The sequence below is a fragment of the Neoarius graeffei genome, chromosome 15 (genome assembly GCF_027579695.1).
Source record: "Neoarius graeffei isolate fNeoGra1 chromosome 15, fNeoGra1.pri, whole genome shotgun sequence".
Taxonomy (NCBI): domain Eukaryota; kingdom Metazoa; phylum Chordata; class Actinopteri; order Siluriformes; family Ariidae; genus Neoarius; species Neoarius graeffei.
Window position 1 is genome coordinate 56697586 of NC_083583.1, and position 16807 is coordinate 56714392.

Sequence of the window (16807 nt, forward strand, 5' to 3'; positions counted from 1 at the left end):
CCATCAAAGGTGTGTTCCCATTAATCAATCCCCACCAAAGCAAATCATGTCCCCCACAGATCAATCCCCACCAAAGTGTATCTGCATACATCAATCCCCAGCAAAGTGTAACGTACCCTGTCAATCAATCCCCAACAAAAAAAATTCCCCCACCAAATCATGCCCCCACCAATCAATCCCCGTCAAAGTGCACCCCAGCAAACAATCCCTGCCAAAATGTTCCCACCCAATCAATCCCCGTCAAATTGTGCCCCATAAATCAATCCCTGGCAAAGAGTGGCACCCCCACCAATCAACCCCCGCCAAAGTGTGCCGTGCACCCCATCAATCAATCCATGTCAAAGTGTGATATGCCCCACCGATCAATCCCCGTCAATGTGTGTCCCACCAATCAATACACGCCAAATCATGGCACCCAACAATCAATCCCGTTAAAGCATGCCCCCACCAATCAATCCCCACCAAGGCATGACGTCTCCCACCAATCGATCCCCGCCAAAACGTTCCTCCACCAAAGCGTGCCCCAACAAGCAGTCCCCGTCAAAGTGTATCCCACCAATCAATCCCCGCAAAAGTATACCCCACCAATAAATCCCCACTGAAGTGTACTCCACCAATCAATCCCCATCAAAACATGTCCCACCAATCAATCCCCGTCAAAGCATACCCCACCAATCAATCCCCGTCAAAGTGTGCACCACCAATCGATCCCCGCCAAAGTGTGCCCCCAACAAACAATCCCCGCCAAAACATTCCTCCACCAAAGCGTGCCCCAACAAGCAGTCCCCGTCAAAGTGTACCCCACCAATCAATTCCAGTCGAAGCGTATCCCACCAATCAATCCCCGCCAAAGTGTACCCCATCAATCAATCCCCGCCAGAGTGTGCCCCATCAATCAATCCCCATCAAAACGTACCCCCACCGATAAATCCCCGTCAAAATGTGCCCCTCCAATCAATCCCCGTCAAAGCATGCCCCACCAATCAATCCCCACCAAAGCGTACCCCCAACAAACAATCCCCGCCAAAACGTTCCTCCACCAAAGTGTGCCCCAACAAGCAGTTCCCGTCAAAGCGTACCCCGCCAATCAATCCCCGCCAAAGCGTACCCCACCAGTCGATCCCCGCCAAAGCGTGCCCCACCAGTCGATCCCCGCCAAAGCGTGCCCCACCAAAGCGTGCCCCACCAATCGATCCCCGCCCAAGCATTGTCCCCAACAAACAATCCCCGCCAAAACATTCCTCCACCAAAGTGTGCCCCAACAAGCAGTTCCCGTCAAAGTGTACCCCACCAATCAATCCCCGCCAAAGTGTACCCCAAGAAGCAGTCCCCGTCAAAGTGTACCCCACCAATCAATCCCCGCCAAAGTGTACCCCACCAATCGATCCCCGCCAAAGCGTGCCCCACCAATTGATCCCCGCCAAAGCGTTCCTCCACCAAAGTGTGCCCCAACAAGCAGTCCCTGTCAAAGTGTATCCCACCAATCAATCCCTGCCAAAGTGTACCCCACCAATCAATCCCCGCCAAAGTGTACCCCACCAGTCGATCTCCGCCAAAGAGTACCCCACCAATCAATCCCCGTCAAAGCGTGCCCCACCAATAGATCCCCGCCAAAGCGTGCCCCCAACAAACAATCCCCGCCAAAACGTTCCTCCACCAAAGTGTGCCCCAACAAGCAGTCCCTGTCAAAGTGTACCCCACCAATCAATCCCTGCCAAAGTGTACCCCACCAGTCGATCCCCGCCAAAGTGTACCCCACCGGTCGATCCCCGCCAAAGTGTACCCCACCAATCAATCCCCGTCAAAGCGTGCCCCACCAATCGATCCCCGCCAAAGTGTACCCCACCAATCGATCCCCGCCAAAACGTTCCTCCACCAAAACGTGCCCCAACAAGCAGTCCCCGCCAAAGCGTGGCGCCCCCCACCGATCCCCTCCAAAACCAGCACACACTAATCTCACCAAACACAACACCCACTAATCCCGTTAAACGGAGCGGGTGGCAGCAGAGCGGCGGTGAGTTTTCCCGCAGACTGCGCCGGAGCCGCGCACTCACTGCCACGTTTAAAGAAACCCGCGAGCGCGACTTGTTAAACTTCACTAGTTGTTTACACAAACAATTCAGCTCGTTCATGTTGTTTCTGGGCGACAAACTGCATTCGGAAGCACATTTAAGGAGGAAAACTCACCCCATTTTCCCCGAGTGAGTGTGTGAAGTGCGTGAGGTTTCGCTCCGAGAGTGGAGTGGAGTGGAGAGGAGAGGAGTGGAGTGGAGTGGAGTGGAGTGGAGTGGGGAGAGTGGAGTGGAGAGCCGCGAGCAGAGCAGCGGCGCCGCGCCGACAACTTTCACTCACACACAAACAGCAGCGCGCGCTCCTTTTGTCTCTCAGGGTGCCGGTTGTCTCCTTTTCTGTCTAACCGACTCTCGCTCCTGTATCTCCGTCCCCCGGCTGCATGGCTGCTCTTCTGTTGTTGCAGCACCGAGAAAGCTGGTGAGATCCACAGGCGGACTGACTCTGAACTGGAAAAGCTCTAAAACCAGCAGCGCCGCGTTCTCAGGCTCAGCATGCGAGGGTCTACTGCTGCCACCTGCTGTTCACTTCATGAACTGCACACAGCTCGGAAACTGCCACTAGGGTCTATCTGTCTCTCACTCTGTCTGTCTGTCTGTCTTGCCTCCCTGTCGCGCACACTTTATCTCTCTGTCTCACTCTATCTCTGTCTCTCTGTGTTTTTCTCTCAATGTCTGTCTGTCTCTGTGTATGTCTGTCTCTCAATCTGTCTGTCTTTCTTTCAATTTCTGTCTGTATCCCTGTCACTCTATCTGTCTCTCGATCGCTGTCTTTCTCTCCATGTCTGTCTGTCTGTCTGCCCCCCCCCCCCCCAACAAATTCAACAAGCATCATTTGCATGACTGTAGGCTTTAAATGTACAGTATTACACTATTGTCAAAACATACAGGAAAGAGAACTTTTTTTTAACAAACATATTGGTTATAATACTGAGTGTCCATATAGAAATTAAGTGTTAATACAAATATCAGCAATCTTAAAGTAAAAAAAAAACACACACAGAAGGGGTGTGTGTGTGTGTGTGTGTGTTACTGTCCATTAGATTGTGGCAGGCAGAGACGTAGCTGTCCTGCTAAAACACAGCTCTCCTTCATTTCTCCTAACAGAATGGGCAGTTAGTTTGTCAGTGTTAGGCAGAAAGGACAACTGGGGTGTGTGATTTGAATTTTTTTAAAATATATTTCATATAAAAGTGTTTGAATTTGTTACACTCTGTTAGAAAGTGCAGCTCTGTCTCCACTGTGTGCATATTCTTTTATTTATTCATTTAGGGAGCCATGATTTCTTTTAGCGGCCCATCTTGATGGCCAGTGTGCGTGGACTGAGTCTGTACTTTGTCAGCATTGTTCTGTGTTGGTGCTTAGGTAGTCAGCTACAGTGGAGCCACATAGCACTGCATTTTTCATGTGATTGTGTCCCCAATGGGTTTTGTTTACTTTCTGTAGTATTATAATTTGGTTATTGTTCTCTATCTCTCACGGTAGACATGGATTTACAAACAAACATTGACAACTCTATGCTGATGTGGCTTTATTTTCACAAAACTTAAAATTTCCCAACTCTGAACCTCCTACTTCCCTCATTAGTGTTCACATGAAGTCTGAAATAAAATGACCACTCACTGTAAACTGTCTACAAAAACTGTAATTAAAGGATTGTCTGGTCAGGGCTTACTTTGTTTTTAAAGTGGATGTCATTACTGTTAATAGCACTGAAAAATTACATGAAGAGCAGTTTAATTAAAAAAAAACTTGAAGAAAGCAAATGAACATTAACAATTATTGAAGTATCACTCATTATTTAGCCAGGTCAAATGTAAACAGGACTTCAAAAAACAGCACGAAAACCTTAAATCGCTATTATCACCATGTGAAGAAGAAACCTTTATTTGTCACATGCACACTTCAAGCACAGTGAAATTCATCCTCTGCATTTAACCCATCTGAAGCAGTGAACACACGCGTACACACACCCAGAGCAGTGGGCAGCTACACTAGAGCGCCCGGGGAGCAGTCAGGGGTTAGGTACCTTACTCAAGGGCACTTCAGCCCAAGGCCGCCCCACGTTAACCTAACCTCTGGGGGAAAAACTCAGAGTAGGAATTACGAGTTGAAGAGACTTCAATAATTCATCTCATCTCATTATCTCTAGCCGCTTTATCCTGTTCTACAGGGTCGCAGGCAAGCTTCAGTTTTATATACTAGTATATCTGGTACGCTGCTGCCTCTGCCAGGGACAAGGGTAGACTGCAGGGTATCATTCGCTTGGCAGAGAAGGTGATGGGCTGCAGCCTGCCTTCACTTGAGGACCTTTTCACCTTCAGGACACTGAGGCGGGCAGGAAAGATCGTGGCTGATCCCTCCCACCCTGATCATAAACTCTTTGAGACACTCCCCTCCGGCAGAAGGCTGCGGTCCATCAAGACCAAAACCTCACGCCACAGAAATAGTTTCTTTCCTACTGCTGCTGGCCTCATAAACATGACTAGCGACCCCCACTTATTCTGCTCCCCCCTACCCGCCAGTACCATTCCTCAGACTCCTGGCCCACTCTGCCCCCCCAATAAACAAGACCAGTTACCCCTTTTACTCTGCCCCCCCCCCCCCCCCCCCCCCGTTTTGCACAGTTGTTTATTTTATCTTTTGCACAAGTTTATCTTTTGTTTATTTTACCTGATTTGCACAGTTGTTTATTTTATCTTTTGCACAAGTTTATCTTTTGTTTATTTTATCTTTTGCACAAGTTTATCTTTTGTTTATTTTACCTGATTTGCACAGTTGTTTTTATTTTATCTTATTTTTATCTTGTTTTAGTTCTTATTTCTTAATATCTTAGAACAGACCGTTTTTATGTAGCTCCTTTATTAGAATAGGCTGTTTTTATTTAGTATTTATTTATTTAGCACCTTAACTCCAAGCCAAATTCTTTGTAGTTGCAACAATTACTTGGCAATAAAGCTTTCTGATTGTTCTAACGTGTCACTATGAGCGCCGCCATGTTGGAGTGACGTCACAGAACAGCAACTCGGAGAAGTCAGGACTCTGGGGGGGGGGGACTCCGAGTAGGAATTACGAGTTGAAGAGACTTTAATAATTCAGTTTTATATAGTTATAAGAACTGCTATATCAGACCTTGTCACTTACATTCTTATCCCTTGTTTTATTGTGAAGAAAGTTTGTGAGAAAGTAGCACTATAGGCTGTCATGGTACACATGGATTTTCTCCCAAGAAACCTCTTGGCAAACTACAATACAAAATGTGCAAAGTGAAAGTGCATTGAAATTACTATGTCCGATCCAGCTTTTAAGTTGTTTTGGTGGATTCTGTCCTCCTCTGAGGTTAATGTAGAACAGATTGTGTTGTACTGCATAAAGTGACCAGCAGATGGCAGTAGAAGACACTCATGTTCTCACACTTCAAACATGCTGCTGATGTAACACTTGTTTAGTCAAACCTTTACAGCCAACCCCAGAATGATCAGCACCCTACATGAAAGAACATTAATACATATATTTAATGAATAACAAATGCAACAGGCTTAAACATTTGATTGTTTTGCAGTATTGCTTTGAAACACAAATCATTTTTGCAGTTTTTCTGCAAATTATTAATTCCATCCATCATAAGTAATAGTCTATGAAGCCTCTCCCGCAAAGGATGACAGCACTGAGCCTTTTCCTGAAATGTCTAGCACTTTTCGGCCAAATGTATGAGCAGTCATGACCAATCTTATGCAGACCTTGTTTTTTGTTTAAAACAAAAAAAATTCCCCATAGCCAACAAGGGCACCACTGATGACATTTTAACAGTCCATCATTCGTGTGTCTAGGGCATTTAAACTTGGCAGAGCCCATCCCTCTCCAAGCTTGATCAGTGGACAATTTAGAGTAGCCAGTTAGCCTAACTGCATGTCTTTGGAGGAAACCCACGCGGACACAGGGATGTCACGATCTTGGGGTCCTAGGCAAGCATAGGTTCTCAAAGATAGTTATCCATGCAGGAGCTAATGATATATGCCTTCGTCAGTCTGAGGTTACTAAGAGTAACTTTGTAGAGATATTTAAATTAGCGAAGGCGATGTCCGATGCTGTAGTATGCTCTGGCCCCATCCCAATGTGGCGTGGCGATGTAGCTTACAGAAGGTTATGGTCGCTGAACTGCTGGTTGTCTAGGTGGTGCTCTGAAAACAGTGTGGGCTTTATAGATAATTGGGCTAATTTTGAGGGCACTGCTGGCCTGTTAGTGCGGGATGGTATCCATCCCACTCGGGAAGGTGCTGCTCTCATTTCCTGCAGCATAGGTCATAGTCTCAGAACAGGCCTAGTTAATTTCTGACAATCCAGAGCCAAGGCCAGGGAGCAGACAAACAGGCTAAACCGACTGCCTGCTAGCTGCACAGAGTCGTCACTCAGGGTCCACTACATCGAGATTGTGTCTGTTCCCCGAGCTCAACAAAAAGGTAGAAATATTCAGAGAGTTTGTTCCAGTAACCTAATCAATATAAAATTAGATCATACTGACTGTACAGCCGCTGCCAGCACCTTTGATCTAAAGGTGGGACTATTAAATATTAGATCTCTTACATCTAAAGCGCTAATGGTTAATGAACTCATTACTGATCAGAGTTTAATGTACTTTGTTTAACTGAAACATGGATTAAGCCAAATGAATATACAGCATTAAATGAAGCGAGTCCTCCTGGATACAGTTATATACACCAGCCTCGTCTAATTGGTAGAGGAGGAGGCATCATGGTTATTTATAATGATTATCTAGGTGTAACACAAAAACCTGGTTATAAATTTAATACATTTGAAGTTCTTCATACTAATATAATGTATGTAGCCTCAAAAAATAGGTCTACCCAGTTAATTCCGTTACTTATTATTTACAGGCCCCCGGGGCCATATTCTGAGTTTCTTTCTGAATTTGTAGATTTTATCTCAGACCTGGTTATTTCCTTAGACAAAGCTTTAGTTGTCGGAGATTTTAATATTCACTTCGATAACCCAGAAGACCCTTTGAAAACAGTGTTTGTGTCCATTTTAGATTCAGTAGGGATTAATCAGAATGTCATAGGACCGACCCATAATGGTGGTCACACCCTCGATCTAATACTAACACTCGGGTTAAACGTAGAAAATATAGTCACACTTCCACAGTCTGAAGTTCTCAGATCATTATCTCATCTCATTCAAAATATGTCTGAGTAATAATGTATGCACCTCACTACGCTACTGTATTAAATGTACATTCACATCAACTACTGCACAGAGCTTTATAAATGATCTCCCAGAGTTATCAACTTTGATTGGGTCACTGTCAGCTCCCGCAGAACTTGATCAGGCAACTGAATGCTTAGAGTCAACGTTCCGCCATACTTTAGATAATGTAGCTCCTCTTAAATGGAAAATGGTCAGAGACAAAAAATCAGCACCCTGGTATAATGATGACACTCGCACATTAAAACAGACCACTCAAAAATTGGAACGTAAATGGTGTCACACAAAGTTGGTAGTGTTCAAATTAGCGTGGAAGGAGAGCTTCCTGAAGTATAGAAAAGCTCTTAGTGCTGCGAGATCAACATATCTCTCCTCCTTAATAGAAGATAAAAATAATCCTAGATTCCTATTTAATACTGTAGCAAAATTAACCAGGAATAAGTCCACTATAGACACATGCACACCTGTAGTATGTAGTAGCAACGACTTCATGCATTTTTTTAATGACAAAATTGAGAATATCCAACAAAAAATTCAAACTACTAATTTAAGGTCAGGCAATGTAAGTAACCCTGTAGTTAACAATATAACTGTATCAGATCAGCAATTAGAATGTTTAACTCCCCTTAGAGAAACTGAATTACTTTCATTAATCTCGGCATCGAAAGCCTCAACTTGTGTACTAGAGCCCTTACCTACACGTCTATTCAAACAGATAGTACCTGAAGTAATTGAACCGCTTCTAAAAATAATAAATTCTTCTCTTACGATTGGCTATGTACCCAAATCCTTTAAACTAGCAGTTATCAAACCCCTGATTAAAAAACCTGACCTTGATCCCTGTCAGCTGTCCAATTATCGGCCAATATCAAACCTCCCCTTTATCTCCAAGATCCTTGAAAAAGCTGTGGCACAGCAGTTATGCTCAGATTTACATAGGAATAACATCCATGAAATGTATCAGTCAGGATTTAGACCTCATCATAGCACAGACAGCTCTGGTTAAAGTAGTAAACGATCAGGGCTGTGTCTCGCTGCTTGTGTTGCTTGACCTTAGTGCAGCATTTGGTACCATTGATCATTCCATTCTTCAGGATAGACTAGAAAATGTTGTGGGAGTTAAGGGAACGGCCCTCTCCTGGCTCAGGTCTTATTTAACTGATTGCTATCAGTATGTTGATGTAAATGGTGATATTTCTAGACGTACTGAGGTAAAGTTTGGTGTTCCATAAGGTTCTGTCTTGGGTCCACTACTTTTTTTCTTTATATATGTTACCTCTGGGTAATATTATTCATAAACATGGTATTAGTTTCCACTGTTATACTGATGACACACAATTGTATGTTTCTGCAAAACCTGATGAGAGACACCAGCTTAATAGACTTGAGGAATGTGTGAAGGACATTAGACACTGGATGCTTATTAACTTCCTTCTGCTTAACTCTGACAAGACTGAAGTACTTGTGCTAGGACCACATGCAGCTAGAAGTAAGTTTTCTGATTACACAGTAACTCTGGATGGCCTTTCTGTTTCTTCATGTGCAGCAGTAAAAGACCTTGGAGTGATTATTGACCCCAGTCTTTCATTCGAAACTCACATTGATAACATCACCCGGATAGCTTTCTTTCATCTCAGAAATATTCTAGGATAAGAAATTTAATGTCACTACATGACACGGAAAAACTAGTTCACGCTTTCGTTCCCTCCAGGTTGGATTATTGTAATGCCTTACTGTCTGATGTTCCAATAAATGCATAAACAAGCTCCAGTTAGTTCAAAATGCAGCAGCAAGAGTCCTTACTAGAACTAGAAAATATGACCACATCACCCCTGTCTTATCCACACTGCATTGGCTCCCAATCAAATTTCGTATTGATTATAAAATACTACTATTGACCTTTAAAACACTGAATGGTCTCGCACCACAGTACCTGAGCGGACTTCTGGTCCTCTATGACCTGCCACGCCTACTTAGATCAAAAGGTGCAGGCTATCTGCTGGTACCTCGTATAGTGAAGGCTACATCAGGGGGCGGAGCCTTTTCTTACAAAGCCCCACAGTTATGGAACAGCCTTCCAAGTAGTGTTCGGGAATCAGACACAGTCTCAGTGTTTAAGTCTAGGCTGAAAACATATATCTATTTAGTCAAGCCTTTTGTTAATGGTATTTATGAGGTAAAGGTGTAGATCTGGAGGATTCTCAGACAGAGTATTTTGGTAAACTGGGATGTATGGATGCTGTCAGTCCCCCACTCCTTTGCTCACTCGAGTTTGTTGACGGTGTAGTGGCTGCTGCTTTATGTCCCAGGGCTCCCTCATGCCTGTGTTACCTTCTGGCTCTGCCCTTTTAGTTATGCTGTCATAGTTAGTTGCCGGAGTCCCTGCTTGCACTCAGTGCAATATGTATACTGTTCCTACTTATTCAGGTGACACTGGGCATACCTCACGACCTGTGGTTTTTTTTTCTTCCCCCCCCCCCCCCCCCCCCAAAAAAAATCTGTCCCTCTGAGTTACATGTCGGTCCTGGGATCGAGATGCTGACCTCTTCTGCTCCTCGGACCTGCCTGATCCATCCTGGTGCCCTGTGTCTGGTTGGAATCTCATCGCATCGCTCCTGTGGAGGGCGGCCCCATGTGGACAGTTGGGGGTTGCGCCTGGAGGGCGCTCTGGACTCTTGCAGTGGTGCTTTTGTGGCTGGGGACTGCAGTTGACTTGCTGACTTTGGGACTGCGGTTGTTGTGAACAGTTTTGCGCTCGGGTTTCTGTCGGGGGGGTTATAGCATCAACAAAGCTGACTTTATGTTAGGACTGTTAATGTTACAGTCATGTTGTCTGTTGTTGCCCAAATGAGGATGGGTTCCCTTTTGAGTCTAGTTCCTCTCAAGGTTTCTTCCTCATGTTGTCTGAGGGAGTTTTTCTTTGCCACCGTCTCCACAGACTTGCTCATTGGGGATAGATTAGGGATAAAATTAGCTTATATTTTAAGTTGTTCAAATTCTGTAAAGCTGCTTTGCGACAATGTTTATTGTTAAAAGCGCTATACAAATAAACTTGACTTGACAGGGAGAACATGCAAACTCCACACAGAAAGGCCCCTCATCAGCCATGGGGTTCAAACCCGGAACCTTCTTGCTGTGAGGCAACAGTGTCAGCCACCACACCAGCATGCCGTCAAACATGCAATTATTAATTGCCAAAAAAAAGTGCAACCATTCCAAACAGCATGCTGTTATGGGGATGGCATTTAGTGACTGATTTTGAAACTTGTCAACGCAACAAGTTTTTCCAGTTGTGGCTTTGCCCTCACCATCCTCATTACAGTATGTTTATGCATCATCTTCCCAGCACATTTTCAACTGTGCACTTTTTTTTTTATTATGGACCCAGTTTATATATATATATATATATATATATATATATATATATATATATATATATATATAAATTTTTTAAAACATACTTTGCCTGCCTTGCCAATAATCATGTGTCCTTTTGTGGAAAAAGCTTTTTGTTTTGCCCAGGGTCATGGATGGCACTGGGAATGAACAAGCACAGAAATGCATTCTTTCATTTATACCTCAGGGAAACAGGATGTCTTTAAAGACAACAAAACAGAAAGAAAGAAAAAGACATGAACTAAGTTATAGTACAGTATATACTTGGGTATGCACAGCTTACATGTTCTGTGTTCTCAGAAAGAGACACTTGAATTCTCATTTCTGACTGGTCAGAAGGTAAAGAACGATGACTCATTTTCTATAACAGTAGAGCTCCGACAGTAGTTCAGACAAGACAAAGCACAGGTTTCTATTAATGTGCTCATTGTAATATCATTCCTACAGCAACATTTATGCATTTATTTTTTCTATAATAAAAGCTTACATTGGGAATTGTATCATGGTCCTTAACATAAACAGATTTTAAAAAAAATCTGTAACTTGATATGGTTAAGTTAGAAAAAATTTAAACTGTTAAAACAGTTCCTTTACATTTTCTGACACAGGATAGTCTTCAGTGGACAGGAGATTCCTCTTCTTTAGGAAATTAGGAAGTTAAATGCCCAGACTTATATATGCAGGGCCTAAAAGTGGAGCGCCTGATGACTGTATGGGCAAAATTGCAAGCGCACAAAATCAACCTCAATTGAATATTATAGCATACGAACCATCGAATTGTATAGTGTATTTCATATCAATAAATTGCTGCATTGTCTTGTAACAATGATACCAATAATAAGATCTGCATCGCAGTTATAAATACATATTTATTCCTGTCTTTGACACTGCATGCCATGCACCAGAAACAACACCACAACATTTATTATGGTGTGACTCAGCTGGGTGCCTGGTGGAGCAGTGAACCAGTGCTTTCACTTTACATCATTGTATAGTTACAATCGAATATCAAAGTTCAAAGACATACAGTAAGGTTAACATGGGACGGTCTTGGGCTGAAGTGCCCAAGAGTGGCAGCATGCACGTACGCAGTGGCTTTGCTCTCCTATGATGAACTAAATTTCGTTCTACATTTGTGCAGTGACAATAAAGGCATTCTATTCTATATGTCAAACAGTTGTCTGGTTACATCAGTCACATCCAAGCGCATTCACCATTATCACTAATTGGCATGCACCTGTTCCTTATTAGAGTGCAATCACAGCACATACATATAAGGACTCTCAGTAATACACAGACTTTGTGAAATATACATTCTGTACCCTGCGTCTGATGTTACCAAGCCTTGTATTTTGTATTGCTTTTCTGGTTTGACCCTGTTTTTGGACTGTGAGTATTGTATTCCCTCTGATATCCTATCTGTGCCTCGCGCTACCACTGCCTGTTATTCGACTCTGCCTTTGTCTCTGTTTTGGATCTGTTTGCTAGTGCGTATTCAATAAAACTCTTCCTACACTTACATCCATCTACTGCCCTTACATGACAAACTGTCAACTGTCCAACAAGCTAGTAGACTAATCAAACCACTTTAACTAGCTTTATGGGCGGCATGGTGGTGTAGTGGTTAGCACGGTCGCCTCACAGCAAGAAGGTTCTGGGTTCGAACCCAGTGGCCGGCAAGGGCCTTTCTGTGTGGAGTTTGCATGTTCTCCCCGTGTCTGTGTGGGTTTCCTCCAGGTGGTCCGGTTTCCCCCACAGTCCAAAGACATGCAGTTACTGTAGGTTGACATGGGGCAGCCTTGGGCTGAGGTGCTCTTGAGCAAGGTACCGAACTCCTGACTGCTCCCCGGGCGCTCTAGTGTGGCTGCCCACTGCTCTGAGTGTGTGTGTTTGCTGCTTCAGATGGTTTAAATGCAGAGGATGAATTTCACTGTGCTTGAAGTGTGCATGAGACAAATAAAGGTTTCTTCTTCTTCTTATATGAAACTGTTGTGAATATTTTCCATAAAATGAGTTAGTATATAATCGCAGTTTTTTTTCAAAAGCAAATTAAAAATAAGTGCTGGATAAAAACCCATCTATCTTATGTGAAAAGATAAAAATTGCATTGTCCATTGGTCAAGAGTTTATGAGAGATGTTGCCGTGCACTTACGATCAGGTTCCCTGTGGTGGTACACATACATATGGATGTTGTACAGTTGTGAAAGCCATCAAAAATCAGGTCGATGTATTACCATATTCTCTTAAGTTCTCCACATGTGAAGCTCTGCTTTCAGGCTCTACTACACATAATGAAATTAACCTCTGACAAGTACTCATAAACCCTACTCATCTTCATCTTCTACTCATTACACCCACTGGTGCTTAGAGCAGCATAAACCCTACTGCTTTTATGTTTAAAATAAACTGCTGATATTGTGATGATATATGGTACAAGCTAAAAAGATAAATAAAAGTCTGCAAGAATAGGAAGTGACACTTTAGTGAAAAACCTTCACTATATGATAAGATTCAAAGGGTTAAATTATGTGCAACCTCTGGTGTACAAGTTATAAAATTCAGTTTATATATATATATATATATATATATATATATATATATATATATATATATATATACACAAAATGGTGCTTGAAAGTTTGTGAACTCTTTAGAATTTTCTATATTTCTGCATAAATATGACCTAAAACATCATCAGATTTTCATACAAGTCCTAAAAGTAGATAAAGAGAACCCAGTTAAACACATGAGACAAAAATATTATACTTGCTCATTTATTTATTTAGGAAAATAATCCAGTATTACATATCTGTGAGTGGCAAAAGTATGTGAACCTCTAGGATTAGCAGTTAATTTGAAGGTGAAATTAGAGTCAGGTGTTTTCAATCAGTGGGATGACAATCAGGTGTGAGTGGGCACCCTGTTTTATTTAAAGAACAGGGATCTATCAAAGTCTGATCTTCACAACACGTTTGTCGAAGTGTATCATGGCACGAACAAAGGAGATTTCCGAGGACCTCAGAAAAAGTGTTGTTGATGCTCATCAGGCTGGAAAAGGTTACAAAACCATCTCTAAAAAGTTTGAACTCCACCAATCCACAGTCAGACAGATTGTGTACAAATGGAGGAAATTCAAGACCATTGTTACCCTCCTCACGAGTGGTCGACCAACAAAGATCACTCCAAGAGCAAGGCATGTAATAGTCAGCGAGGTCACAAAGGACCCCAGGGTAACTTCTAAGCAACTGAAGGCCTCTCTCACATTGGCTAATGTTAATGTTCATGAGTCCACCATCAGGAGAACACTGAACAACAATGTGCATGGCAGGATTGCAAGGAGAAAGCCACTGCTCTCCAAAAAGAACACTGCTGCTCGTCTGCAGTTTGCTAAAGATCACACAGACAAGCCAGAAGGCTATTGGAAAAATGTTTTGTGGACGGATGAGACCAAAATAGAACTTTGTGGTTTCAACGAGAAGTATGTTTGGAGAAAGGAAAACACTGCATTCCAGCATAAGAACCTTATCCCATCTGTGAAACATGGTGGTGGTAGTATCATGGTTTGGGCCTGTTTTGCTGCATCTGGGCCAGGATGGCTTGCCATCATTGATGGAACAATGAATTCTGAATTATACCAGCAAGATGGTGTACCAGGGCGGCACAGTGGTGTAGTGGTAAGCACAGTCGCCTCACAGCAAGAAGGTTCCGGGTTCAAACCCAGCGGCCGGCGAGGGCCTTTCTGTGTGGAGTTTGCATGTTCTCCCTGTGTCTGTGTGGGTTTCCTCCGCGTGCTCCGGTTTCCCCCACAATCCAAAGATGCAGTTAGGTTGACGTGGGGTGGCTTTGGGCTGAGGTGCCCTTGAGCAAGGTACCTGACCCCTGACTGCTCTCTGGGTGCTCTGGTGTGGCTGCCCACTGCTCTGGGTGCGTGTGTGTTCACTGCTTCAGATGGGTTAAATGCAGAGGATGAATTTCACTGTGCTTGAACCATGCATGTGACAAATAAAGGTTTCTTCTTCAAATTCTAAAGAAAAATGTCAGGGCATCTGTCCATGAACTGAATCTCAAGAGAAGGTGGGTCATGCAGCAAGACAACAACCCTAAGGAGATGAGTCGTTCTACCAAAGAATGGTTAAAGAAGAATAAAGTTAATGTTTTGGAATGGCCAAGTCAAAGTCCTGACCTTAATCCAATTGAAATGTTGTGGAAGGACCTGAATCAAGCAGTTCATGTGAAGAAACCCACCAACATCCCAGAGTTGAAGCTGTTCTGTACGGAGGAATGGGCTAAAATTCCTCCAAGCTGGTGTGCAGGACTGATGAACAGTTACTGGAAACGTTTAATTGCAGTTATTGCTGCACAAGGGGGTCACACCAGATACTGAAAGCAAAGGTTCACATACTTTTGCCACTCACAGATATGTAATATTGGATCATTTTCCTCAATAAATAAATTACCAAGTATAATATTTTGTCTCATTTGTTTAACAGGGTTCTCTTTATCTACTTTTAGGACTTGTATTTTTCTGGCACAGTGGGTAAACAATGAACACAGTACTATACATTACTCATATATTTACAGTGCCTTGAAAAAGTATTCATACCCCTTGAACTTTTTCACATTTTTCCACCTTACAACTACGAACTTAAAAGTTTTTTATTGAGATTTTATGTGATAGACCAACACAGAGTAGCACATAATTGTAAAGTGAAATGAAAATGATAAATGGTCTTCAAAATTTTAAACAAATAAAAATGTGGTGTGCATTAGTATTCAGTCCCCTTACGTCAATACTTTGTAGAGCCACCTTTTGCTGCAATTACAGCTGCAAGTCATTTGTGGTATGTCTCTACCAGCTTTGCACATCTAGACACTGAAATTTTTGCCCATTCTTCTTTTCAAAATAGCTCAAGCTCAGCCAGATTGGATGGAGAGCGTCTGCGAACAGCAATTTTCAAGTCTTGCCACAGATGCTCAATGGGATTTAGGTCTGGACTTTGACTGGGCCATTCTAACACATGAATATTCTTTGATCTAAACCATTCCATTGTAGCTCTGGCTGTATGTTTAGGGTCATTGTCTGGCTGGAATGTGAATCTCGTTCCCAGTCTCAAGGCTTTTGCAGCCTCCAATAGGTTTTCTTCCAGGATTGCCCTATATTTAGCTCCATCCATCTTCCCATCAACTCTGACCAGCTTCCCTGTCCCTGCTGAAGAAAAGCATCCCTATAGCATGATGCTGCCACCACCATGTTTCACAGTGGGGATGGTGTGTGCAGGGTGATGAGCAGTGTTAGTTTTCTGCCACACATAGCGCTTTGCATTTAGGCCAAAAAGTTCAACTTTGGTCTCATCTGACCAAAGCACCTTCTTCCACATGTTTGCTGTGTCCCCTACATGGCTTCTGGCAAACTGCAAACGGGACATCTTATGCCTGTCTTTCAACAATGGCTTTCTTCTTGCCACTCTTCCAAAAAGGCCAGATTTGTGGAGCGTACGACTTATAGTTGTCCTGTGCACAGATTCTCCCACTTGAGCTGTGGATTTCTGCAGCTCCTCCAGAGTGATCATGGGCCTCTTGGCTGCTTCTCTGACCAGTGCTCTCCTTGCTCGCTCTGTCAGTTTAGGTGGACGGCCATGTCTTGGTAGGTTTGCAGTTGTGCCATACTTTTTCCATTTTTGAATGATGGATTGAACAGTGCTTCTTGAGATGTTCAGAGCTTGGGATATTTTTTTATAACCTAACCCTGTTTTAAACTTCTCCAGAACTTTATCCCTGACCTGTCTGGTGAGTTCTTTGGTCTTCATGATGCTGTTTGTTCTTCAGTGGTCTCTAACAAACCACTGAGGCCTTCACAGAACAAGTGTATTTATGCTGAGAGTAAATTACACACAGTAGGACTCTATTAACTAATTAGATGACTTCTGAACGCAATTGATTGCACTGGATTGGATTTAGAGGTATCAGAGTACAGGGGGCTGAATACTAATGCACACCACATTTTTCAGATTTTTATTTGTTTAAAATTTTGAAGACCATCATTTTCGTTTCACTTCACAATTATGTGCTACTCTGTGTTGGTCTATCACATAAAATCTCAATAAAAAACTTTTAAGTT

General features: G+C 43.0%; 1 protein-coding gene across 1 annotated transcript in view; it reads right to left on the minus strand.

Annotated features, from left to right (window-relative positions):
* Positions 1 to 2544, minus strand: part of homer3b (homer scaffold protein 3b) — a 56007-nt gene extending 53463 nt beyond the window's left edge. The window contains exon 1 of the mRNA XM_060941679.1: positions 2188 to 2544. Within this exon, the coding sequence (XP_060797662.1) occupies positions 2188 to 2192 (5 nt within the window). The 5' untranslated portion in view covers positions 2193 to 2544. The remainder of the gene's footprint in view (positions 1 to 2187) is intronic.
* Positions 2545 to 16807: the final 14263 nt, after the last annotated feature.